Source organism: Danio rerio, chromosome 16, assembly GCF_052040795.2.
Source record: "Danio rerio strain M-AB ecotype USA chromosome 16, GRCz13ab, whole genome shotgun sequence".
Taxonomy (NCBI): domain Eukaryota; kingdom Metazoa; phylum Chordata; class Actinopteri; order Cypriniformes; family Danionidae; genus Danio; species Danio rerio.
In genome coordinates this window covers 337,501-365,000 of record NC_141036.1, presented here as the reverse complement: position 1 = coordinate 365,000, position 27,500 = coordinate 337,501, and the positions used below count along the sequence as shown (strand labels likewise).

The following is a 27,500-nucleotide window of genomic DNA, read 5'->3' as shown; positions in this document are numbered from 1 at the left end:
AGGGTTGTTTTGCAGTCATGAGAGTATGAAGATTCAGTCACGTACACTTCCACATTGAGGGTTTCCTCTGCTCTTGTGGCTGATTGAGATGACGTAAAAAAGAGCAAGGTTTCAATATATACAGGAATTGTTGACAGTATTTCCTCTAATATTTGTTCTTAAAGTCTGATTAGTTTTATTTGGGCTAGAATTAAAGCAGTGTTTAATAGTGTTAAAGTCATGTTAAGCTCAATATTATTCACCCCTTCAGCAATATTAGTGTTGGATTGTCTCCAGAATAAACCACTGTTATACAATGACTTGCCTAATTACCCTAACTTTACCCTAATTACCCTAGTGAAGCCTTTACATGCCACTGTAAGCTGAACACTAGTGTCTTGAAGAATATCTAGTCTAATATCATCATGGAGAAGACATACTCAATGCTTGAGTGTTTTGGTGGTGAGCGTCCCCGTGAGTAAAGCACATAACTGTGCTGTTTTCAGCTTGACCCTGTTCTGAGGTCAGTCAGACGAGCCCCAGACGCCGCTGTTTTCTGCTGTCCTGCCCTTTTCCAGCTCAGCAGTCGGTGGAAAGCCTCAGTCAATGGAAACTGAACTGTGTGTTCCTCTTCAGACGCATGAACACACGTCTGTACATCTATAACTCTACTCTCAGGATGCCATTCACACAGAGAGCGTCTGATATTACTCAGATTACTGTAGTAGAGTAGATTTTAACAGGAATTGTACTTTCGGTTGTGTACTTGAGTACATCTGTAGTGCTGTATTTTCACTCAAACGATCGTCTCTGTATGTTTATCTTTTCTCCTTGTCTATATCAGTCTAATCAAATAACCCTCAGAGAATGCGTCCGTGACTGAAATGCGACCTGAACGCCTCCATCATCCATAGTTTCTGTGGGAGTTGATGAACTCAGAGCTGATGCACCTCTGTAAGGATCTAGTGGACTCAGACAATGCGCTGAACAAATATACACTGTTTTTCAGCCTTCCTAAAGCACATAAACACAGCTATTCTCTCAATACAGTCCATGTCATTTGAAAAATCATTGACTCGCGAGTGAAGCCAGTAAACTCAAAATATCTGCGTGTATGTGTCTGATGTGAACACAGCATTAAGCTAAACGTTTAATTGGCAGTGTATTAGTTAAGGAATCGCTGGGTTCCACATCAATTTGAGTCGGGACAACATAAGTTGAGTTAGGTTAGCTTACTAGTTTTTACCCATTTAAATGGATTGAACCTGAAACAATTGAGTTATTTCTAAAAAGCTTCAAGAATTGGGTTGTTTCAGCTCATTTAAAGTAGAGGTGTGAATCTACACTGGTCTCACGGTTTGGTTCGGTTATGAAGTTGTGCACAGTTTCTGCGTTTTTAAGTAGTTGTAGTGTTGTAAATACCCACGTTCGCCTCCCTCACCATAGTAAGCTACATTACTGAACCGATACCGAATTGTCCGCATCTGCATCAAGGTGCACCTAAGAAACAATTCATTTTGACACCCCTAATTTTAAGAACACACAGACACATTCATTCTCACACTCATATGCATTCACACACACACTTATACATTCACACACACACACACACACACACACAGATATACATACGCACACGCACTCCTCCACAAAAACTCAACAGTTGGGTAGTTTCAGCTCATTTTGTGAAGTTTCACAAACTATTTTCGAGAGGAGCAGGTGATGTGATTGGTGGCTCGTCTCATCTGTAATCATTAGTAAGCCAATCAGATCATTCCAGACTCACTATAAATAGCCTGACTAGCATTACTCCCTCATCTTCATCTTTTGAAGAAACCCCACTTCCACCCCATCTCCACCTTTCCTCCTTTACCAAGGGGAGATCTCGACAGAACTATCTGATCTCACACCCCCTCACATGCTCATTGACCAGGCGGGAGCTCTGGGCTCAACCATCTCCAAGCTCAGGGTTCAGCATGTCAGACCTGCTATTATTATCAAGCAATATCTAAGTGTGAACTCTTGGAAAGTAGCTTGAAGAAGCAGTAAATGTGTGTGTAGAGGACTCATGTTCAGTGCAGTTCTCCTTAACTGACACTCTTGAGTTCTGCCCTCACTCCTCCAGTAGTGTTCAGGGCAGATGCCAGCTCTGCATGTTGTGTCAGTGTTGTACTTTTACTGTAGTCTGTCGCTCTGTTTCTCTGCATGATGTAGAGCATCTGATGGTCCTCCAGCCCGCCTGCTCTTTATTGATCCCTCTGAAAGCTATCAGTGTGTAAGTGCTGATAAGAGACACGCAAATATTGACTGTAGATAAGTGTATGGCCGGCGCGCTGATAACACACACCTGCTGTTTGATAAGAGAAGAGATCTGTGGCGTAATGTGTCGCGCCTGCTGCTGAATCTCTCCACACTGCTGTCGTCAGGACTTTAATCGATGACTGATTGATCAGAATGTGAACATACTGCAACCCAGTACTGGGAAACACCCACACACATACACTCTGGTCAGTGTAGTTGATCAGTTCCCCTATAGCGCATGTGTTTGGACTGTGGGGGAAACCGGAGCACCCGGAGGAAACCCACGCCAACACGGGGAGAACATGCAAACTCCACACAGAAACACCAACTGACCCAGCCGCGACTCGAACCAGTGACCTTGCTGTGTGGCTGTAGAGTTAGTAACAATGGAAACCCATAGAATGTCCCCATAGTTAACTGTGTGCGTGCGGTGTGTGTTCTGCAGATCGGCCTGATGACGCTGACGCTCTTCCCCATCCGCCTCTTCATCGCCGCCTTCATGATGCTGCTGGCCTGGCCCTTCGCCTTCATCGCCACTGTGGGGCGCTCCGAGAACACTGTGGAGACACAGAGACTATGGAGGAGGTGGAGAGATACACACACACACACTCACCGTCACACACCGAAACACACTCACACACACTTGAACGCACACACGCACCATAAATACACACACACACACACCATAAATGCACACACACACACATACATACATACACACATACACTCACATACACACACTCTTACGTGAACACGTGCACTTAAATACACAGACTACACCATCAGCTCTTATTAAAGACACACACACACACACACACTAACTCTGTGTGTCTGTGGTGTGTTTCTGGCTGTGGGAGCGGAGTCTGACGTCAGATCCTCTGTTTTAATGAATGAGGAAGCTGAGAAATGTTCAGCTTCTGTTTCTGACTGCACGATCATCACACACACACACACACACACACTTACGCATACTCATGCACGCACACACTCACAAATATACTTAGACTCACTCCCACACACACTCATTACACACACACACACACACACACACACACACACACATGGAGTACTTGCATACACTCACTTGCATACACCCACACATACACATAAATACACAGACACACATGTACATAAACATGCATACACACACACACACACACACATTAGGTGACGTACACCCTGCTGTGATGCTGCACACTGATGAGGGGAAACCCAGAGTGTGTGATGGAGATCAGCTGTTTCTTCATGTTGAATAGATCTGAAGACTGATCTGCTTTATTTCAGAGCTTTAGGAGGGTTAATGTGTGTGTGTGTGTGTGTGTGTGTGTGTGTGTGTGTGTGTGTGTGTGTGTGTGTGTGTGTGTGTGTGTGTGTGTGTGTGTGTGTGTGTGTGTGTGTGTGTGTGTGCGCTCCTCAGGCTGGTGGACGTGGCTCTGCGCACCATCATGCGGGTCATGTGGTTTGCTGGTGGCTTCCACTGGATCAGCATTAAAGGCAGGCCGGCTCCGCCCGCTGAAGCCTCCATCCTCACCCTCGGCCCGCACTCCTCGTATTTCGACGCCATTCCCGTTACCATGACGATGGCATCCATCGTGATGAAGGCTGAGAGCAAAGACATCCCGCTGTGGGGCAGTGAGTGCTCAGCATTTGAACATTTTTTTTAAATAATAATAAATATATATATATATATATATATATATATATATATATATATATATATATATATATATTGTGTGGGTACATTTTCAGTGTTCTAGATCAAATGAATAATTTACGGTAAACTGAATTTCTTATTAATGTAAAATAAGAACATTTATGTACGTTACTAATTGTTGTTTAGCTAGTTGTTTAACTTTAAACCAAACAGAGTGTGGTAACAAAGTAACATAGTAACATGGTTGACGTGGTAACAGTAACATAGTTGACGCGGTAACATAGTTGACGCAGTGACAAATGATATTGTAACTCAGTTGATGTGGTAACATAGTTGACGCTGTAACAGTTGATGGTAACAGTAAGACAGGTGATGTGGTAGCGTAGATGATGCTGTAACAGAGTTGATGTGGTAACACGGTTGTTACCAGTGTAACGTAGTTGATGCGGTGACAGTTGATATTGTAACTTAGTTGATATGGTAATGTAGTTGACGCTGTAACAGAGTAACATAGTTGATGCTGTAACAGTTAATAGTAACAGTAAGACATTTGACATGGTAGCATAGTTAACACGGTAACATAGTTGACACCGTAACGTAGTTGACGCGGTGACAGTTGATATTGTAACTTAGTTGATGTGGTAACATAGTTGATGCTGTAACAGAGTAACATAGTTGACACTGTAACAGTTGATAGTAACAGTAAGATAGTTGACATGGTAACATAGTTGACACCGTAACGTAGTTGACGCGGTGACAGTTGATATTGTAACTTAGTTGATGTGGTAACATAGTTGATGCTGTAACAGAGTAACATAGTTGACACTGTAACAGTTGATAGTAACAGTAAGATAGTTGACATGGTAACATAGTTGACACCGTAACGTAGTTGACGCGGTGACAGTTGATATTGTAACTTAGTTGATGTGGTAACATAGTTGATGCTGTAACAGAGTAACATAGTTGACACTGTAACAGTTGATAGTAACAGTAAGATAGTTGACATGGTAACATAGTTGACACGGTAACATAGTTGACGCTGTATTGTAGTTGATGCAGTGACAGTTGATATTGTAACTTAGTTGATGTGGTAACATAGTTGACACTGTAACAAAGTATCATAGTTGATGCTGTAACAGAGTAACATAATTAACGCTGTAACAGTTGATAGTAACAGTAAGATAGTTGACACTGTAATATAGTTGATGCTGTAACATAGTTGACGCGGTGACAGTTGATATTGTAACTTAGTTGATGTGGTAACATAGTTGACGCTGTAACAGAGTTGAAGGTAACAGTAGCTTAGTTGATGTGGTAGCACAATTGACAAGGTAGCAAAGTTGACGCTGTAACAGTTGGTGGTAACAGTAAAATAGTTGATGTGGTAGCATAGTTGGTGCTGCAACATAGTTGACGTTGTAATAGAGTTGATGCTGTAACAGTTGACAGAAACAGTTGACTAACATATATGCAGTAGCATAGTTGATGCGCTAACAGTTGACTTAACAGTTACAGAGATGACGCGGTAGCATAGTTGATGGTAACAGTAGCATAGTTGACGCAGTAGGATAGTTGATGCGGTGGCATAGTTGACATGGTAACATGTTTGACGCAGTTACTAAGTAACATAGTTCCACAGTTGAGATTTCCATCATGTTGTGCTTTAGCTCCAGATGCTAACCTCAGAGCAGACCCACATGGTGTGACTGACGCACAATTGAATGTATTTTCATCATGTTGTTGTTTTTAAAAGTGAATGGACTGAAATAGCGCAGTAACAGGATAAGGTCGCGGTGCAGAAGCGTTCAGACTGAGCGTGTGCAGAATCTCAGCAGCGCTTCAGCGTCCTGCATTTAGAGGAAGCTGGTTAGGGTTTGCTAATTGTGGTGTAGGTGTAAATCCCTGATCCACTGCTGGACGCTGAGCTGTAATCCTGCACTGAGGAGATGTGCTGAACAATCACTGATCTCACCGTTCTGCATCATCATCATTGTATTCTTCATTATACTCTTCCTCATCATCATCATCATCATCATCATCATGTGTGTGATTGATTGATAGTGTGTGTGTGTGTGTGTGTGTGTGTGTGTGTGAGAGAGTCAGCTTCAGCAGTGTTTGCTCAGTGTGTTGTGCTGTACTTTAGTGTGTGTCTGCTGTTTCTCCACAGCTCTGATCAAATACATCCGGCCGGTGTTTGTGTCTCGATCGGACCAGGACTCCAGACGCAAAACAGTGGAGGAGATCAAGAGGAGAGCGCATTCTGGAGGAGCCTGGCCACAGGTACACACACACACACAGTGAAGATCAAGATAAGTGTGCATTCAGGAGGACACACACTCACAGATACACACTTACAGCTTACACTGCTGTGACAACACACACTCACAGCTACACGCTTGTGTAATCAGAGTTTCTTGTGTTTTCCAGATCATGATATTTCCAGAAGGGACGTGCACCAATAGATCCTGCCTGATCACGTTTAAACCAGGTGTGTGTGTGTGTGTGTGTGTGTGTGTGTGTGTGTTCCTGCTGTTCTTTGCTCTTCTGTTCAGTGTGATCTAAGAGTGTATGTGTGTGTGTGTGTGTGTGTGTGTGTGTGTGTGTGTGTGTGTGTGTGTGTGTGTGTGTGTGTGTGTGTGTGTGTGTGTGTGTGTGTGTGTGTGTGTGTGTGTGTGTTTCAGGAGCTTTTATTCCAGCAGTTCCTGTTCAGCCGGTCGTGATCCGCTACCCAAACCAGCTGGTGAGACATTAGACTGTTCTCTCATTAAAACACACAGACACACACACACACACACCTTACATCTTTATTTCTGCTGATTGTAGATTATTTGTTTCTGTGTTGGAGTTTGGAAAGTGATGGTAGTGATTCTGACTTCTCGTTGTTTTTGCATCTCCGATTTCCTACTCTATACATTTAAAGGTGCAGTGTGTAAGTTTGACACCCAGTGGTTAAACTAGGTATTGCAGTCATGCTTTAAAGCACTAGCGCACAGGTTGCCAGTTTTACTTTCCGTCTGTTTGTGCCCCCTGGTGGCACAGTCTTCTGTTACACCTAAAAACAAGTTCTTACTCCTTTAGTGCTGCGGCGGCGCCACACACGGCGGTAATGGCCCTTTTGAAGTGTCACCCACTGTATGTCTGTGATACTTGGTATGGCACGTAACGCAGAATATCTGACATTAGCATTGTTCTTCAGATAAACAAGAGTGTTTACTGAGCATGTGTCTGAAATATCTGCAAACATAATAGATGCTGTTTTAAGAGTCAGAAACTGACATACAGCACTTTTGTTTCTCACAGTTGTGGGTTTGTAGGATTCCTCAGTCCTTCAACTCTTTGCTCAAGCTTATTTATTTACTTAGTTCTATCACTTTAAAATAACAAACATGATACATCTACATATTTAGGCTAAAAAACTGCGTTATTTATTTATTTACTCATTTATTTATTTACTTATTTATTTATTTATTTACGTATTTATTTATTTATCTGTTTATTTACTTTATTTATTTACTTATTTATTTATTTATTTTTTTTATTTATGTATTTATTTACTTTATTTATTTATTTACTTTTTTATTTTTTAATTTTTTTTATTTATTTATCTATTTATTTACTTATTTATTTATTTATTTGTGTATGTATATCTTTGTTTTATTTCTTAAGTTTTACTTTCCAAAATGAATCGTCGTTGCACTTAAACAGTTTACAATGATAATTAAGCTTGTTAACAAGTTTTTAATGATTAATAAAGGAATTATAATGCTTTGTTTCATTATTTCATCTTCATTTACAAGTAGTAGGGTATTTACAGCTGCTGTATATTTCTGTTCATTCCCTTCCAGTCCCTTTGTGCCTCCTGGTGGCACAGTGGTAAACTTCTGTTACACCTAAAAACATGTTCTCAATCCCCTTGTGCTGCGGCAGCGCCACACACGGCGGTAATGGTCTTTTTGAAGTGTCACCCGCTGTATATATGTGATACTCAGGGCCGGAGCAAGCTGAACTGCCGCTCTAGGCAAAGGACGGTAACGCCGCCCTCAACCCTAATGTGAAAGCGGGGGTGGGGGTGCCCTCTCTATTCTGCCGCCCTAGACGTGGACATAACTGAGAGTGCGGTGGGCAGTGTTGGGGACGCTGCCCTACAAGCGGATATAACTGAGGGCGCGGGTGGTGAGGGTAGTGTCGGGGACCCCGCCCTCTCTATTCTGCCGCCCTAGACGGCCACCTAGGTCTCCTCTATGGACGCGCTGGCCTTAGTGATACTAATGCTGATGTTCTGCTTTGTGTGTGTGTGTGTGTGTGTGTGTGTTTCAGGACTCAATCACCTGGACATGGCAGGGCCCTGGAGCGTAAGTCACTCTTTCACACTGTATTGATGTGTGTATATCAGGAGTTCTGTTTCTGATACTGCATTTGTATTGATGGGTTGTTCACTGCCTATAGAAATGAACGTCCAGTGATCATAATCCAAGCTTCATTGCACAAATTAATAAACAATGCCTGTATTGATGGATCTCACAGTTTAGTTGTGTTGTACATGTGTGTAGGCTCTCTCCAAACACACACTAATCTTGTGTTGAATGTCTGAAACTCCACTAATGTATGTGTGTGTGTGTGTATGTGTGTGTGTGTGTTGTTCTGCAGATTTAAGATCCTGTGGTTGACGCTCTGTCAGTTTCACAATAAGTTCGAGATCGAGGTGAGACACACACACACACACACACACACACACAATATAAATTAAAGACCTTGTTTTTACTCTAATGAGCATCTGAAAAGTAATAAAGCAATCATAATGCACTAATATATGCGCGCGTGTGTGTGTGTGTGTGTGTGTGTGTGTGTGTGTGTGTGTGTTTCTCAGTATCTGCCCACTTACTCGCCCTCAGAGGAGGAGAAGAAGAACCCGGCACTCTTTGCTAACAATGTGCGCCGCCTGATGGCCAAGTAAGATCTGCACATGTGTGTTTGTGTGCATATGTGTCTGTGCACATGTGTGAATTAAAAATGTGTGTGTGTGTGTGTGTGTGTAGAGCGCTGCAGGTCCCCGTCACAGATTACTCCTTCGAGGACTGTCAGCTGGCGATGGCGGAGGGGCAGATCCGCCTGCCCGTACACACCTGCCTGCTGGAGTTCGCCAAACTGGTGCGCAGTCTGGGGTGAGTCGGCACACACACACTTACTCAAGCATTATTAGTAGTATTAGTCTCAAGATAGTGCCAAAAAAATCAGTAATGTGACAAATAAATGCACAAATATATATATAAATCAACATTTAAAGTGAAGCTAAAGCTTCAAACCTGAAAGAGTTCAACGACAGTTTAGCAAACTGTTGTGGATCCTCTTTAACGGCTGACTGAGAATATGTCCAGAGATGGGTCGATCCTGATGTGTAGTAAGTGATGATGAGGCTGTGCTGTCAGCAGAGGGAGCTCACACACAGAATACTGGAGTTGCTGTGATTACAGCAGTAAAGGGTGTGTGTAGATCAAGATGAACAGACGGAGAGACATAGCACCAAATGATTGCATTAAATAAATAAAGTGTGTGTGTGTGTGTGTTTGTTTCGCTGTGTGGTTTTGTGTGTTTATGTGTGTGTATTTATGCGTGTGTGTGTGTGTGTGTGTGTGTGTGTGTGTGTGTGTGTGTGTGGTCTTTCAGACTGAAGCGGCAGGACTCGGAGCGGCTCCTGCGGGATTATGGGAGCAGAGCTGTGAAGCTGCAGGGCGAAAGACTCAGTCTGGAGGGATTCGCTCAGTTCTTGGACCTGCCTCAGTCTGAGATGCTTAGAGACATGTTCACGCTGTTCGATGAGGTACACTCACATTTATAAAAAACATTCATTAGTTTAGATTACTCCTGAAAACACGGGAGAAAGCTGAACACTTGGACTTTCACTGCTAAAAAAGCTTCTCTTACTCAGAGTTTCTGTCTTGTTTCCAGTCCAAATGTCTAAAACCTCGAGATCAGGAACATTTTCTAGACAAGCAAAACATATAGTGTTGTCTGGAAGAAATTATATCATTATATTATTAATATTAATTAAAGAAATGTTTAGATTTTACTCAAACCCATAGCTAATAAAGCCAGTAAATCTACAGTAATCTTCAGTAAATCTACAGTAATCTTCAGTAAATGTACAGTAATCTTCAGTGTGTTGTCTCTTGTTTTCCCAGGACTGTTTATTAAATAAGGGTTGTGTTTTTCTCTGTGTATTGATCCAGGATCTGATCTGTGTCTAAATCAGTTTGTTATTATTAGTTTAAAATATTTATTTAATGTCTAATTTGTGTCTGTAGAATGAAGACGGCTCGATTGACGTGCGGGAGTTCGTGATCGCTTTCTCTGTGGTGTGTCGACCTGCCAAAACTCTGGACACCATCAGGCTGGCCTTCAGGGTGTGTGTGTGTGTGTGTGTGTGTGTGTGTGTGTGTGTGTGTGTGTGTGTGGGTGTGGGTGTTTATGCGTTTTTGTGTGTGTGCCTTTGCGTGTTTGTGTATGTGTCTGCTGAACACTGTGTGTGTGTGTTCTCTGTGCGTGTTCAGCTGTTCGAGGCAGATGAGGACGGAGCGATCACAGAGAATGAGCTGATGTGTGTGTTGCGGACGGCTCTGGGTGTTGCGGAGCTCAGAGTCGGCCGGCTGTTCAGAGCCATCGATGAGCAGGACTCGGGGAAAATCACATTCGGTAAGAACAAATACAAGACACATCTCAGTTGTAGATCACATATGAAGCAGCTACAGAGACGATACATTAAGATACATATGAAGTATCTACAGATACGATACGATACATATAAAGAAGCTACTGATACAATACGATACATTAAGATACATATGAAGCAGCTACAGACACGATACAATACAATACATTGAGATACATTTCAAGATGCTACTGATACGACACATGAAGCAGTTACTGATATGATACAACATATTAAAGATACATATGAAGCAGCTACTGATTTGATGCGATGCATTAAGATGCATATAAAGCAGCTACCAATGCGATGCATGTGAAGCAGTTACTGATATAATATGATAAATATCAAGCAGCTACTGATACGATAAGATACAATAAGGTACATATAAAGCAGTTACTGATATGATACATCAAGATACATATGAAGCAGCTACTGATACGATACATTAAGGTACATATAAAGCAGTTACTAATATGATACGATACGGTATATTAAGGTACATATAAAGCAGCTACTGACACGATAAGATACGATACATTAAGGTACACATAAAGCAGTTACTGATTTGATATATTGTGTGTGTGTGTGTGTGTGTGTGTGTGTGTGTGTGTGTGTGTGTGTGTGTGTGTGTGTGTGTGTGTGTGTGTGTGTGTGTGCTTGTTCTGCTCAGAGTGTTTCAGGGAGTTTGTGGATCATCATCCAGATTTCGCGGAGCAGTTTCTGTACTCAGAGAACACAGGCTTCGGCAGCAGCTCCCCGACTCACGCCAACGGCTTCTGTGCAGACTTCAGTCCCAGTGAACAGCATCAACACCAACAGCAACACAAACAGCTCCAGCAGCAGCAGCGGCGGCAGAAACAGCACTGAGCACGCTCTCCTCCTCCTCCTGCAGCATTTCTCACCCGCCACGCTTTTATTCTTTCAAGAGCAAATTTAAGGGATTTTTTTTTGCTAAATCAAATACTTGAAAGCCGAGCACTCGTTTGTTTTGTCATCGGTTGATTTATCTGTGTGCATGATCCAGAAGGCGGCGCACACGCGGATCCGCGCAGTTTCTGCTGTTCTGCGGGTCTGCACATGCTCAGTCAGTGTTTGCATGGCAGTATTCCTCCGTGTTCGTGTGTGTGTGTGTGTGTGTGTGTGTGTGTGTGCATGTGTGTGCGTGTGTGTGTGTGTGTGTGTGTGTTTGGAGCGCCGGTGACGGATCTCTGAGCTCTGTCTCCTCTGCTGGACGAGCTGCAGGTCTGAGGTGCAACACACACACACACTGAACAGCAGCTTTTACTGCGCAGCGATTCAGCCCACAACTCCGGCTGCAGGGAAACGGCTTCAGCTTTCTGTAGGGTGTGTGTGTGCGCATACATGTTTGTGTGTGTGTGTGTGTGTGTGTGTGTGCGTGCACTCATGAAGTTGTGTGTGCATGCATGGTTATATGTGTGTGGACAAGAGAGTGCACTCTTACAGTTGTGTGTGTGTGTATGCATTTGTGCATGTGAGTGTGCGTGCATTTAAGTGTGTGTGTGTGTGTTTTGCATGTGTGTGTGTGTGTGTGTTCTCCTTTCATACGGTCCATTCATATTCATAAACGTCCAACGACCAGTTGATGATCAGTCAGAGGGGTTTCTGGGTCGTCGTTGGGTTGTTTTAGTTGTTTTCCTTCAGGTACTGAACTAAAGAACTGCGTTTAAACGGACCAAATCCAGAATAAAGACTGGTGACGTTAGAGAATCAGGAATCTGAAGCGTGACATTCAGAGTTCTCCTCAACGCTAGAGCGTTTACCTTTTGATAATCTCACATATTCCTGTATTTTTCTATTTTCCACTCCAGCGATTCGGCCAATCACAGCGTCTCGTTTCTAGTGTTCTAGCCGTGCTTTTGCTTTGGCATCAAGTCTTCCTTTCTGCAGGTCTGGTGAACAACCGTCACTCTGACGCCCGTATTATCGCCAGATCTCCCGAGTTCAGTTTGTGAATAGCTCCACTGCCGGATGTTTACCAGTTACAGATGTATTTATTCTCGTTTTGAACCACGTCGTGAGGCCGAGCGCAGTTATTTCCTCACGTTTCGGTCTCAAAGAAATTAGATTGAAGACTTTATTTTGCTATAAACGCTGTGATTATTGATGACGCTCAGTTTTTCTATGTTTTTTAATGGCTAATCAGTTTACAGTCAGTCAGTTTAGCGTTATTAAAGTCGGTCCGCAGACTGCGTTTGTTATCAGATCATCAGCCGCTCCTCGCTCTTCAGTTGTCCAGTGTAATCCTCCACATTTCAGCCCAGCAATATTTCAGCAGCGTCGCCACCTTTGTAAATCTATTTCTGATATGTATTTTGAATATTCCGAGTGCGGGGCATTTTGTGAATTTTGATATACATAAAAGAATCTCACTGCCGTGACAGATCTGAGATCAGACCGAGTATGATAACTAGTCTTTCTGCATTATTATTTCTGTTAGCGCTGCCATCTCCTCCAGACTGCTGGTCTTGAATGTGGGCGTATCGAGCGTCCGTCAGTGCTCATCGGCCGGATCTTCAGTCTCTCTGAGCGCATGAAGGCCGAGTCTCGCTGTCTGACTTTACTTTCAGTCTGATTCCTCCTGTACTTTCTCTCTTTAGTGAGTTCTGTCTGTGCTGTTGAACTCTTCATCTGACTGCCAGTTGCTTGGACTGAGCAGAGGGGGGTTGTAGGATTGCTCTGGAACTGATTATCTGTGTTTATAGAGGAGAGTCTCTCCAATCTGTCTTGTTTACACTCGCATGACAAAGAATACTATAGTAATCCATCATAAATGCTGTTGGGCTTTTGAACCTTAATGAAGTACTGGAATTAATCTGCAGTGATTCTACGGTTGCTATGGCAACACAACAACTGTAGTTAATCGTCTGTCGTTATGATTCTACGGTTGCTATAGCAACACAAATACTGTAGCAAATCATCTGTCGTTATGATTCTACAGTTGCTATGGCAACACAACAACCGTAGTAAATCATCTGTTGCTGTGATTTTACTGTTGCTATGGTAACACAACAACTGTAGTAATTGATCTGCCGCAATGATCCTTCAGTTGCTATGGCAACACAACAACTATAGTAATTGATCTGTCATGGTGATTCTACAGTCGCTATGGCAGCACAACAACTGTAGTAATTGATCTGTTGCTGTGATTTTACAGTTGCTATGGCAACACAACTGTAGTAATTGATCTGCCGCAATGATCCTTCAGTTGCTATGGCAACACAACAACTACAGTAATTGATCTGTTGTGGTGATTCTACAGCTGCTATGGTAACACAATAACTGCAGTAATATAAACAAATGCGCCAGTACTGTAGTTTTCTACAACTGTAGGGTATATTATACTGCAATACACCACCGTTTACTGTAGTAAAAACTGAAACATAATACAGTTAAATCAGTTCACTCTAGTTAACAGCACAGTATGCTGGAGCATTGATTAACAGTGTTGTTGATACTTTATTATATTCAGTATAATATACTCTATTATGGTTCAGAAACATTAACAGCATTTCCTCGACATTACTGTAGTATTTTCTCATGTGGGCTTTGGTTACTGTTAAAAAAACGAGACAATGAAACCTTGTTAAACATCAATTTGAATTTGGTTAACAACATCAGTATTTTACAATTACAGTATGATATTATTGTGTGTGTTGCCTTCCTAAAGAATATTTCATTTAGTTAAAGGGATAGTTCACCCACAAATCATTATGTGCTTAAGTATTTGCCCTCCCTCAAGCATGCCCAAGCCTTTATGAGTTTCATCTGTTGAACACAAAGGAAGATGTTTTGAAGAATGCTGAAAACAAGTAACCACTGACGTCCATACTAGGAAAAATAAATAGTGACCGGTTTTCAGCATTCTTCAGAATGTCTACTTTTGTGTTAATCAGAAATAATAACTCATGAAGGCTTGAAGCAGTAGAGTGAGTAAATGATTTCCATTGTTGAGTGAACCGTCCCTTTCACAGAATTGTTTAAACTCCATTAAATTGTTTGTTTTATTTGGAGAAAATGTGGACAAACTCAAAGGTTAGGTTACAGTTTTTCTTATGATATTTTAACCCAGTTATTGTGTTTGTCTAAAATACAGATGAAGTCAAAATTATTGATAGCCATCATGTGATTTGCTTTTATATTTCTATTTTTCCCAAATTTAGTTGAACAGATTCAGGAGTTGTTCTCAGTATTTCCTCTAATGTTTGTTCTTCTGGAGAAAGTCTGATTAGTTTTATTTGGGCTAGAATAAAAGCAGTGTTTAATAGTGTTAAAGTCATGTTAAGCTCAATATTATTCACCCCTTCAGCAATATTAGTGTTGGATTGTCTCCAGAACAAACCACTGTTATACAATGACTTGCCTAATTACCCTAACTTTACCCTGATTACCCTAGTGAAGCCTTTACATGCCACTGTAAGCTGAACACTAGTGACTTGAAGAATATCTTATGTGCTGTCATCATGATGAAGAGGAAACACATCAGCTATTAGAGATGAGTTATTAACACTTATGATCATACATGTGTTCTCTGATAAACAGAAATTGGGGGAAATTCTCAAAGCATTCTACAGGACGGCGAATAATTCTGACTTCAGCTGTGTGTGGACGGTTACAGTGAGAGCGTACAGTAAAGGTGTCCGACTGATGAATGAGTTCCTCTCAGTGATGTTGATCTGAACTCCTCTGTGCTTCTCAGGCTGTTCTGTGTGTCGAGCTCAAGAAGAAAAGCCGTTCTGGCTCTTTCTGACGGCTCTTCTGCCACGTCCGGCTCTGTTTTCTGTTCTCTGGCTTTATTTTCGGATGTTTTCGAGAGTCGTGTGTACAGATGACCTGGTCTGCTCTGCTGGACTACTGTGAAATGACTGTCATGCGGACTCTTGAAGAATAAAAAGGGACATTTGAGCACGAGCTGCTGTTTGTGTCACTCTGTCTCCCTCTAGAGGACAATCTGCACATCACACACACACACACTTAGAGCATCTATTATGCACTTTTATGCAGGGTTTAAACACAGTTGTGTGTCAGCAGTGTGTGAGGATCTCCAGCAGACTCTGATGCTCAACATGACTGAACTGTGTGTATTATAATCAGACTTGATGCAGAAACACTGTGATTGGCGTTCTCTCTTTGTACGTGTCATCAGAGGGGGAAAGCCCCGCCCACCAGTCTCCATCTCATTAGCATGTCCAGCAGGCCTGAGTGAGAGGCAGCTGTCTGTCCATTAGCCATTAGAGTGTTTGAGCTGCTGAAGATGATGTCAGCATAGACTCAGAGGATTATAGATGTGGAGGTGTAGATGAACAGAGACAGGAGCGACATAGACTGACAGAAGACTGAACACACACTCACACTGAAGCACACCTGACCAGCACTCACAACACACACACACACTGCTGTTTCACATCTGAAAAAGTAACACAACACACTACATCAAAATGTGCCTAATGTAATGTGAGGAGTAACTCAAACTCTAGCGGAGAGTAATCCTCACTCAGCTGATGTGTGTGTGTGTGTGTGTGTGTGTGTGTGTGTGTGTGTGTGTGTGTGTGTGTGTGTGTGTGTGTGTGTGTGTGTGTGTGTGTGTGTGCTGTTTAAGGCTAAAGGAAGTGAAACAGACCGGCTGTTCTCTGCTCTGCTGAGTCTAGTCTCCACATTGCTGTCAGTGATGCGGTGAATAAACCCTTTCACACGGTAATAACGGGAAATATCCGGAAGGACTTCACCGGTCAGATCAGAAAGGGCCTGTTCACACGTCAGCTCTTTCAGGAGAACTGTCTGGAAGAGAGAGAGAGAGAGAGTGTGTGTGTGTGTGTGTGTGTGTGAGAGAGAGAGAGAGAGGGACTAATGAGCACACGGCTACTAACCCTCATCATGATGACCTGCAGGAGCATTCATTTAAACTAGTGTGTGTGTGTGTGTGTGTGTGTGTGTGTGATGTCTTGAGCATGGCCTACAAACTCATTCACACACACATACACACACACACTCACGAAACAACAGCCGTTCAGACACCAGAACAAAAGCACTCTTAAAGGAAAACTCCACTGCTTTATTCATTCATTCTCCTTCAGCTCAGTCCCTTTATTCATCAGGGGTCGCCACAGCGGAATGAACCGCCAACTTATCCAGCATATGTTTTACGAAGCGGATGTGTACCTAATAAAGTGGCCAGTAAGTGAGTGTGTATGGGTGTTTACCAGTGCTGGGTTTCAGCTGGAAGGGCATCCACTGTGTAAAACATATGCTGGAATAGTTGGCGGTTCATTCTGCTGCGGAAACCCCTGATATTTCATCATCTTAACTCTTTTTTTCTGGCGTGTTTTCTTTGTTTTTCTCCACAATCTTCATCGAAACTGAGAATGAATCTCCAGGTGTGCCGGGTTCATGGTGTTGGCAGGTGGTGTGCGTGCGTGCGTGTGTGTGTGTGTGCAAATCAATATCTGAAAGGTTTGGATTATTGAATTATCCCCGTCAGACATTAATGATGATAATATCTGTTTAAAGGGCATGCTGGGATATGAAGAGCTGGACACCTGTGCCGTTTCCTAAACACCACATCACTGTCCTCTCATGGCGGCGGCGGCAGTGTGTGTGTGTTGACCGTGTGTGTGCTGAAGATGAAGATATTGAGGAGGCCTCGGCTGTTTCTGCACTGAAGACTGTTGATGCATGTGTGCATCAGTGCAGTTATTTACCTTCACACACTAAAGCGTTCACTAATAAAGGGTCATCTTACTGTTACACTTATCAGCCAAACTTTCTCAATCTGATCCTCAACACCAACAGCTGCCTTCACTAGAGGACTGCACTCAACTGCTCAGCGTTTACACAAGCTGAAACATATTAGCATATTCATTCATCATCCACCAATGAGGGTATGGTTTAGGGGCGGGGTTTGGTGCCACGCCTCCTTTTAAAAATCCTAAATTTTTATCCGACTGAACTTGCAGCCACCAAACTGACAAAGGTAAAGCGGAGATGCTGGAGATCCGGCTGGCTGCTGGAGGTTGTGGAGGGTGTACTGTACATGTGTGTGTTGGTCTGCTAATAACACAGGTGAATGTGTGTGTGTGTGTGTTATCTTCAGTCACGGCTGTAATGCTGTGAAAGGGTAAAATGATAAAGGCAGTGTTTGATCTGAGATTCTGCAGCCAAACTCCTGTCTGATTCAGCAGATGAGCTTCAGATGATTAATGCTCAGCCTCAGGCCACGATTAGAGCTCGCCGCAGATATCACACACACACACACACACACACACATGCACGTGCACATGCCATGCAGAGAGAAACACACACACACACACAGGCACAGACAGATGAAGCAGGTCTGCAGGAAAGTCAGTAAACACTGCGCTCATATCAACAGCTGAGCATTCCTCTGTGTTCTCTACAGTATTTCCCAAATGTTTCTCCAGTGATGCTTTAATAACGCTCTACACAATTAACACAGAATAGTTAGCCTTAGTTCATTTAGAGCAGTGGTCAGCACTGTGGCCTCACAGCTAGAAGATCTCTGGTTCGAGTCTCGGCTGGGTCAGTTGGCGTTTCTGTGTGGAGTTTGCATGTTCTCCCCGTGTTGGTGTGGGTTTCCTCCGGGTGCTCCGGTTTCAGTCCAAACACATGCGCTATAGGGGAACTGATCAACTACACTGGCCGGAGTGCTCGAGTGTGTCCTGGTTCTCCAGATTGGGTGTTGAGCATTGTGTTAATGACACACCTCATAAAATTGAGCTGTTATGAAACACCAACATAACATGTCATCTTGTATATAGCGTAAACGGCTCTGAGAGTGAGGTCAGCAGTTCATCAGGTCACACTACCCAGCAGGCACAGCAGCAGACCACGTTAATATTAGGTTTGATTTAGGTTGTGATGTCAGGTGATCAAAATCCAGTGTGTAGCCAGCGTCTAAGGATAACGTTCATCCATTGAGGATCAAATGAGGTTGATATTTGGTTGATTTCAGGTTGTGTTGGAATGTCACCAACCTTGAGCCAACATCTTAAACCAGCGTCACACTGACGACAGATACTGACATTTACTCATCAGATATGACAACCTAAATCCAACATCTGACAGACGTCATAGTGGTAACGTCCACACAACGTCACCCAGACATTGATATTTGGTTGATTTTGGGTTGGACTCTGGCCTGCTGTTGGGTTCTGACCTGAACTCGATGTTGATTTCTAAATAAAATGCAGCGTCCCCATGATGCTGGGGTGTGGTGTTGATCTGCAGTCATGATGACGTCCTGCGCCTGCTGTGTTAAGTGCTGTAAAGCAGGTTTCATCTCTTCATATGAAACTAATATATAGTTTAAGAGCAAATGACAGCTCGCTCCTGCATTTAAAGTGTGAACTGGTCCTCATGACACATCAATCTGACGCCTGGGTCACACTTTTAATGAGCCATCAGACATTTCAACACAATCTCACGGCAACTCGTAGCTGTTTCGGTTCAGTGGCTGATTCGGATGAGTTCACACAATCTAATTCATACAGTTTAGCACGGTTTCCGTATCTCCAAATGACGGTAGGGTTTAGGCGCCACGTTTCCTTTTTAAAATTGTACATTTCTGTATGAATGAACTTGTTCGATGAATTAGCCACCAAACTGACAAAACCTGAAAGAGCTGTTTCCTCCTGAGATCAGGCGTTTAGCTCATTAAACTAATTAGCTGATTATTATTTATTCATTTTCCTTCAGCTTAGTCCTGTTACAGTGGAATGAACTGCCAACTATTCCAGCATATGTTTTACACGGCGGATGCCCTTCCAGCTGCAACCCATCACTGGAAAACACCCATACACACTCATTTACACTCATACACTACGGCCAGTGTAGTTGATCAGTTCCCCTATAGCGCATGTGTTTGGACTGTGGGGGAAACCGGAGCACCCAGAGGAAACCCACACCAACACGGGGAGAACATGCAAACTCCACACAGAAACACCAACTGACCCAGCTGAGACTCAAACCAGAGAGCTTCTTGCTGAGGTGACCTTCATCGTGAGGTGACAGCACTACCCACTGTGCCACCACAACACCTCTGATTATTAATAGTTAGTAAGACAATAGTCGGGTTTAGGAACAGGCAAGTAGAATAAGAGCATCTATAAGAGCTAATAAACTGTTCATATCTTCATAATAGACAAGTGAGAAGCCAGATCACTCTCAGGTTTTGTCTTGTTTATTATGTTTATTTTAGTTGTAACTGATTAATTATTTAATTTGTTTCCTCCATTGTTTGGGCTTTTCAACATTAAAAGTGGTTGGAGGAAGGATCAGAGTCCCTAATGCCAAAACAAGCAACAACAACAAACATTAAAACACAACAAGTGGAGTTTACAGCTCTACTGCACATCGCAGTTCAGCTTACAGTGACATCTGAGGGATTAATCAGGAATCAGGAGCATCACTGGACAACAGCGGGTTATTCTGAAGACAATCGAAAAATGATAAGAGGAGGCTGATAATACTGACCTTAGAGCTGCTCTTACTCCAGCCAAACTCAGACAAATAAGACTCTATCCAGAGCAAAACACTACAAATAAATTAATCCTATTAAATAAATAAATGAACAGGGCGGCACGGTGGCTCAGTGCTGTTGCACTGTGGCCTCACAGCAAGAAGGTCTCTGGTTTGAGTCTCGGCTGGGTCAGTTGGTGTTTCTGTGTGGAGTTTGCATGTTCTCCCCGTGTTGGTGTGGGTTTCCTCCGGGTGCTCCGGTTTCAGTCCAAACACATGCACTATAGGGGAACTGATCAACTGCACTGGCCGTAGTGTATGAGTGTGTGAATAAGTGTGTATGGGTATTTCCCAGTACTGGATTGCAGCTGGAAGGGCATCCACTGCGTAAAACATGCTGGAATAGTTAGCGGTTCATTCCACAGTGGTGACCACTGATGAATAAAGGACTAAGCTGACTGTAAATGTAGACGGACAGACGGATAAATAAATCAGTCAAACAACAAGAATAAGGTATGAAAGGGGGACGCTGTGCTGATGAAGAGAGGAGGAGGAGACTGGAGCATGTGTGTGTGTGTGCGGTTCTACCTGTGTGGGAGAAAGAGTCTCCTCCTCCTGCATCTACACGCGCACACACACACACACACACACTCATAATGTCCATCATTATCTGAGCTCTGACCAGCTTCATCAATGCATGGAGAAGTGAGAGTCTGTCTGGAGAAGCGCTTCACCCCACACTGAAGGTACGCTTTACTTCTCTCTTATTTCCTGCAGGATGTGTGTTTGGCGGATCTCTGGAGCTCAACAGGTTCTGCTTTCCTCTCTTTATTTGCTCTCTCATTTATTCTCACGCTGGAGTTGATCAGAATTGAGTTCAACAGATGAACATCTTCAGTGTTGGTAACTTTATTATCCTAATATAGGCTTTTAATTAGTTCTTGATGTAGATTAAATCAGTTTGCTCCTCTGTTTTTTAAATATGTAATATATTGTAGAATAAATTGACCCAAAATGACTTTAATAATCTCTAAATTCTGTTTTAATGAGAATAAAAGTGTTTAGTTTTGAGCGAGCTCGTGGATATTAATGGGCTGTTTGAAGATCCCTTCATTTCAGAGAACATATGCTTATTAAACATCAGTAAATCAGCTGTTTTAATAATATTTTGATCTGAGTAAACCCAGAAACTGACAGTTATCCCATATTTATACTTGTTTTAAATAGTTTATCTTATATTTGAGAGTCACAAATGAGCTGAAACACTGAATATCCTCCTCCGTCACTGTCTTCAACATGAGCATCATCACCCTGAATCCCTTTGAGATTATTTATAATATTAATAATAATAATAATAATAAATGTTTATTGGTCACTAAATCCTGTTTTATGTTAGTTTTGAGTAAGCTCGTGTTTATTCATCGGCTGTTTGAAGATCTCTTCATACAGAGACAATATGTTCAGTAAACAGCAGTTTGTTTTAATAATATTTGAGTAAATGCTCGTTTATTGTTTATTACTATAATAATATTATTCTACAGTTTATATTTTTATGTATTTATAAATTAATTTTATTTTTTATTTTATTTTATAGTTGAGTTTTTCACAAATGAGCTGAAAACTAAATATCCTCATTGTGTTCTTCAATATGAGCATCATCATCATCATCATCATCATCATCATCATCAATCTTAGTTTTTAACATTTACTTAGATTAATCAGTTAGTGATGTATTAAAGAGATCAAACCAAAATGTGGTGATTTAATTATCAAACATATAAATTTTGCATCATTTTAAAGAAGAAATTTGACCCATGATGACGTTCACAATGCAAATTAATAACCAAATCTTGTTTTAATTTTTATTAAAATGATGATTATTTGAATGAAATTAGCCCAAGCTCATGTTTATTAATCAGCCGTTTCCATCATCTACATGCGTTCAGCTCAGAGAACATATCCTGTATTAAACAGCAGTAGATCAATTGTTTTATAAATAATATTTGAGTAAAACGGGCATTTATTAATTATTAGTAGTATAATATAATTAGTATTTTTATAATTATATATTCATTTATTTTATTATTTTTTATTATATTACATTTTATATTTGAGTTTGTCACAAATGAGCTGAAAAAGCAAGTATCCTCCCTGTTTACTGTCTTCAATATGAGCATCATCATCATCATCAGTCCTTTTATATTTAGCTTCATTCATTATTGATGTATTAAAGAGAGTGATATTTTGGTCACCTGTTAGTCAAGATATATATATATATATATATATATATATCAAACAATTTTTAGGGTAAAATTTGACCCAGAATGACATTCACAATGCAAATCGATCATCAACTCTTGTTTTTATGTGATGAAAATGATGATTATTTGAATGAAATTAGCCCCAGCTCATGTTTATTAATCAGCCGTCTCCATCATGTGGATGTGTTCAGCTCAGAGAAAATATGCTGTATTTAACATCAGCAAATTATTTATTTTATTAATAGTATTTGAGTAAAACGGACATTTATCATTTTTATTTTTATGTATTCATACATTTATTTATTTTTATTAATATATTTATCTTATATTAGAGTTTGTCACGAATGAGCTGAAAAGCTGAATACCCTTCTTGTTTATGAGCATCATCGTCAGTCCTTTCATATTTAGCTTCATTAGTTGATGTATTAAACTGATTAAACCGTACAGTATCTTGTTCACCTGTTTATCAGACTTACATATTTACATGCTTTATAAGATTAAATTAGACCCATAAGGACGTTCACAATGTAAATTTATCACCAAACCTTGTTTTAATGTTATGAAAATGATGATTATTTGAATGAAATTAGCCCCAGTTCATGTTTATTAATCAGCCGTCTCCATCATGTGGGTCTGTTCAGTTTGATCAACAATAAAATATGGTGGATTAAACATCAGCATCATTTGCTTTAACTGTATTTTGATTTGACTGATATTAATAGATTATTATGATTATGATATTTTATGAGAGGTTGAGTTTGTGTGGTTGGTGTAGTCAACAGATTCAATCATGTATTGTTGATCTAAAAGGGCTTCATCACTCTCTAAATTTCAGTGTAAATAAAATCAGTTTGACGGCGCTCATGTTTATTATAGCATATGAGATCAATGAGAAATCATGGTGCATTAAACATCAGGCGTTGAGCTGTGATTTGTGTTAATTGCAGCCTGATGTGGTGTGGTTTATTCTGATTAAACAGATCCACATGTGACGCATTTCATATTCCTCTGTAGAACAGATCTGTGAGTGCTCCGTCTGATTGTGTCCTGCTGTGAGTGGGTCTGTCGTTAAACATGTCTGAATCTCAGTAAGAGCGGTCTGTTTCTGGTATTTTACTGTTTGCTTGAAGGAGTTTTGGTAGTAATGAATAATGCAGACATGTTAGTTACAGCATAATGATTATTTTAAAGCTAAACAGATTCACGTTTCATATCTGATCTGGTGTGAAATATATCTGTTTTTGTCCTTGAGTTGTCTTTAAATGTGTTGGGATTGGAGTAGATCTGGTCCGTGCTGGTGTTTAGCCTTTGCTCAGATGATTTTGGCAGTAATGAATGAGTAATGAGATGTTAATTATGACAGAACCGCTCTTCTGTTTTTTAATATTTTATATTTGATTGTGTTGAGCTCAGTGTTTTTGCTTCACTTTGCTCATGTTTGGTTATGCTAGAAGGATGTTTAATGGTAATAAATATTGTATGACATGTTTATTATAGGCTAATAATAATAATAATGTATTTATGTTTGACTGTTGAACAGATTCTTCATGTCAGTCTGTTAGTTTATTGGTGTATTAAATTGGATTTTTGTTGCTTGTTGACGTGTTCATTACAGCGTAAAGATTAATCGAACATGCGCTCTTACTGACAGATCCTCAAGTGAGGAGTTTTACATGAGATTGTGAATAGATTTGAGTCAGTGTTTTCGGTGCTTTCTTGCTTTGCTTAAGTTTGTGCTTGTTTTTTGTCTGTTTGCTTGTTTGTTTTTGTGTGACATTTTCTTTATTTGTATGTTTGTTTGCTTTTGTTTGTGCTTGTTTTTGTATTTTTTGTTTGTTACCTCTGTTTTTGTTTGATGTTTTTTGTTTATTTTTGTTTGTGTGCTTCTTTGTATATTTGTAAGTTTGTTTTTCTTCCTGTGCTTGTTTGTATGTTTATTCGGTGCTTGATTGTATGTTTGTTTGTTTTTGTTTGATGTTTGTTCGGTTTTGATTGATGTTTTTTGTTTGTTTCTGTGCTTGTTTGTTTTGTCTGTTTGTTTTTATTTGATGCTTTTTGTTTGTTTATTTGCATGTTTGTTTTTTGTTTGTTATTTTTGCTTGATTTTTTTTGTTTGATATTTGTTTTGTTTTGATTGATGTTTTTTGTTTGTTTGTCTGCTTGTTTATTTTGTCTGTTTGTTTTTGTTTGATGCTTTTTGTTTCTTTGTTTGCTTGTTTGTATGTTTGTTTGTTTTTGTTTAATGTTTATTATTTGAATTTTGTTTTGTTTAGATTGATGTTTTTTGTTTGTGTGCTTGCTTATTTTGCTGTTTGTTTTTGTTTGATGTTTTTTGTTTGTTTCGTTTTTGTTTGTTTATTTTTGTTTGATGTCTTTTGTTTGGTTTTGTTTGATGTTTTTAGTTTGTGTGTTTGTTTATTTTGTGTGTTTGGCTTTTTTTTGTATGTTTGTTTGCTTTTGTTTGTGCTTGTTTCGTTTGATTCTTTTGTTTTTTTGCTTTTGTTTGTGCTTGTTTTTGACATATTTTTTGTTTGTTTGCTTTTGTTTGTGCTTGTTTCTGTTTGCTTGTTGTTTATTTAAGATTGTGCTTGTGTTTTGTTTGCTTGTTTGAATGCTTGTTTTTGTTTGTTTGTTTTTTGACATTTTTTGTTTATTTGTATGTTTGCTTGCTTTTGTTTGTGTTTGTTTTTTTAGTTTTTGTACCTTTATTTGACTTTTTTTTCTTTTTTTGTGTGCTTGCTTGTTTGTATGTTTTTCAGGTTTGCTTTTGTTTTTGTGCTTGTTTGTATGTTTGTTTGTTTTTGTTAGATGTTTTTTGTTTGTTTGTTTGCTTGTTCGTACGTTTGTTTGGTTTTGTTTGATGTTTTTTTGTTTGTTTGTTTGTTTGTTTGCATGTTTGTTTGCTTTTGATTGTGCTTGTTTTTTTTTCTTTGTTTTTTTTTTGTATGTTTGCTTATTTGGTTTTGTTTGATGTTTTTTGTTTGTTTGTATGCTTTAGTTTGTTTTAGTTAGTTAGTTTGTTTTAAAGTTTAAAATAAGCTAGAAAATATGTGTTGAATACCAGTCTTTTATTGGTGGAATGGTTAATAAATGAAAGGTCATTTTAGATAATTCGATTCAGGCAAAGCTGAATATTCATTAAGACACAGCTCCTGTTTTACATGTGTATTTTTACAGGAACGCATCACATTTATCATCTTAAATCACTGCAACATATTTTGTTTTTCAGTGAACATCAGTGCTGAATGTACTTTATCCCACTTATTACATGACTACTGGCCACAAAATCTAAACATTAGACACCTAACAGTGTGTTTTGAGCTGTAAAGGATTATAAACTCTTTAATTGAATGCAAAGAAACAGAAACAGCTGATGGAGTATACACCAACCTGCGCATTTCCCAGACACTAGATGGCGCCAAACTAAACTAATTTTAATTCTATTTTTGTGTGTGTGTCCATCAGAGCATCTCCTCCTCAGTCTCCTGTGCATGCCCATGCTGAGAGGCAGACCGGCGGTCACACACACACGCACACGCACACACACACACATGTCCTCCGTCAGCGGCTCCAGCAGCGCCGCCGGGCCCCGAGAGGTGGAGCTGGTGCTGGTGAAGGAGCAGAATGGGGTTCAGTTCACCTCCTCCAGCCTGCGGAGCCCCGGTGCGCACTCACACACACACACCCACACTCACACACACCCGTCCGGACAGCAGCGTGAGACCTGGGGCAAGAAGATCGACTTTCTGCTGTCCGTCATCGGCTTCGCTGTGGATCTGGCCAACGTCTGGAGGTTCCCATACCTGTGCTACAAGAATGGCGGAGGTGGACAAACACACACACACACACACACACACTGATGAAAAAAATAATGAAACCCAAACTGAAGACTCTGTGAGCGTCCCTCACAGGTGTTTTCTCTCGGTGTGTGTGTGTTCAGGAGCGTTCCTGGTGCCGTATCTCTTCTTCATGGTGATCGCCGGGATGCCGCTCTTCTACATGGAGCTGGCGCTGGGTCAATATAACCGTGAAGGAGCCGCCGGCGTCTGGAAGATCTGCCCCATATTCAAAGGTACATGTCCAGCTGCAGAGAGCAGATGACAGGTGCTGGTTATCACGCGCACTCAGATGGAAGACGCACACAAATGGGCTTTTAGCACGACACACTTTGCAGGAACGCAGATTTGGTGTCACTTCACCATTAATTTAGAGTTTAGAGGAGACGCTGGACGACAGTGACCTTCACTGCTGTTGTACACACACCTTTACAGTCTGCAGATGAGTTATCCGAGTCGAAAACACACATTAAATCAGGCTATATAGAAGCAAAGCATCTGTTTAACTGTTCCAAATAACTTTATAGCCAAATATGTAAGAGATAAAGCCCATTCAGGAGGTTATCACAGAATAAAGCTCCACATATAAGGGTTTATTCTGCAAAAACAGCCACCTCAATGTACTTTTGCAGTCTGCAGATGAGTTATCAGAGTCGAAAACACACATTAAATCAGGCTATATGGAAGCAAAGCAATAGGAGATAATAAAATGCATGCTTTGCTTCTGTTTAGCATTATTTAATATGTGTTTTCAATACCTATAACTCATCTGCAGACTATAAAAGTACATCCAGGAGGCTGTTATCACAGATTAAAACTTGATATATATATATATGGCTTCACTGTATATATGACTGAAGGGTTTATTCTGCAAAGACAATCGCTTGCATGTACTTTTACAGTCTGCAGATGGATTACTGGAGTCAGAATAACACACTAAATAATGTTAAATAGAAGCAAAGCAACCCTTTCAAATAACTGATTAAGTTTCGAGTTAAATAAATGACTGATAAAGCACATCCAGGAGGTTGTTATCACAGAATAAAGCTCAACATGTGGGAGTTTACTCAGCCGAAACAACCTCCTGAATGCATTGTGACAGTCTGCAGATGCGTTATAGGAGTCTCATGTGAAATACTGCTGTACAGGAGCATGACTACATCCAGATGTGTTATTTATAGCAGAATAAACTCTTATTGAGCTCCACACGGTGGTTCATCTATAACTTATTTCACTCGTCTGCAGACTGTAAAGGTACATCCAGGAGGCTA

General features: G+C 40.7%; 2 protein-coding genes across 3 annotated transcripts in view; both read left to right on the top strand.

Annotated features, from left to right (window-relative positions):
• LOC101884921 (lysophosphatidylcholine acyltransferase 1) overlaps positions 1 to 15,569 on the top strand; it is a 23,544-nt gene extending 7,975 nt beyond the window's left edge. The window contains exons 2-14 of the mRNA XM_087286382.1: positions 2,726 to 2,865; positions 3,698 to 3,912; positions 6,102 to 6,214; positions 6,362 to 6,422; positions 6,616 to 6,674; positions 8,252 to 8,286; positions 8,582 to 8,636; positions 8,802 to 8,884; positions 8,971 to 9,096; positions 9,599 to 9,752; positions 10,237 to 10,335; positions 10,483 to 10,624; positions 11,311 to 15,569. Coding sequence (XP_087142508.1) covers positions 2,726 to 2,865; positions 3,698 to 3,912; positions 6,102 to 6,214; positions 6,362 to 6,422; positions 6,616 to 6,674; positions 8,252 to 8,286; positions 8,582 to 8,636; positions 8,802 to 8,884; positions 8,971 to 9,096; positions 9,599 to 9,752; positions 10,237 to 10,335; positions 10,483 to 10,624; positions 11,311 to 11,507 — 1,479 coding nt within the window. The 3' untranslated portion in view covers positions 11,508 to 15,569. The remainder of the gene's footprint in view (positions 1 to 2,725; positions 2,866 to 3,697; positions 3,913 to 6,101; positions 6,215 to 6,361; positions 6,423 to 6,615; positions 6,675 to 8,251; positions 8,287 to 8,581; positions 8,637 to 8,801; positions 8,885 to 8,970; positions 9,097 to 9,598; positions 9,753 to 10,236; positions 10,336 to 10,482; positions 10,625 to 11,310) is intronic.
• A 5,246-nt stretch (positions 15,570 to 20,815) lies between these two features.
• The window catches only part of slc6a3 (solute carrier family 6 member 3), a 21,796-nt gene continuing 15,111 nt past the window's right edge, over positions 20,816 to 27,500 (top strand). Inside the window, exons 1-3 of one of the 2 annotated variants that reach the window (XM_087286358.1) lie at positions 20,816 to 20,878; positions 25,859 to 26,218; positions 26,334 to 26,465. In XM_087286358.1, the coding sequence (XP_087142484.1) occupies positions 25,885 to 26,218; positions 26,334 to 26,465 (466 nt within the window). In that variant the 5' untranslated portion in view covers positions 20,816 to 20,878; positions 25,859 to 25,884. 2 annotated transcript variants of the gene reach the window in all.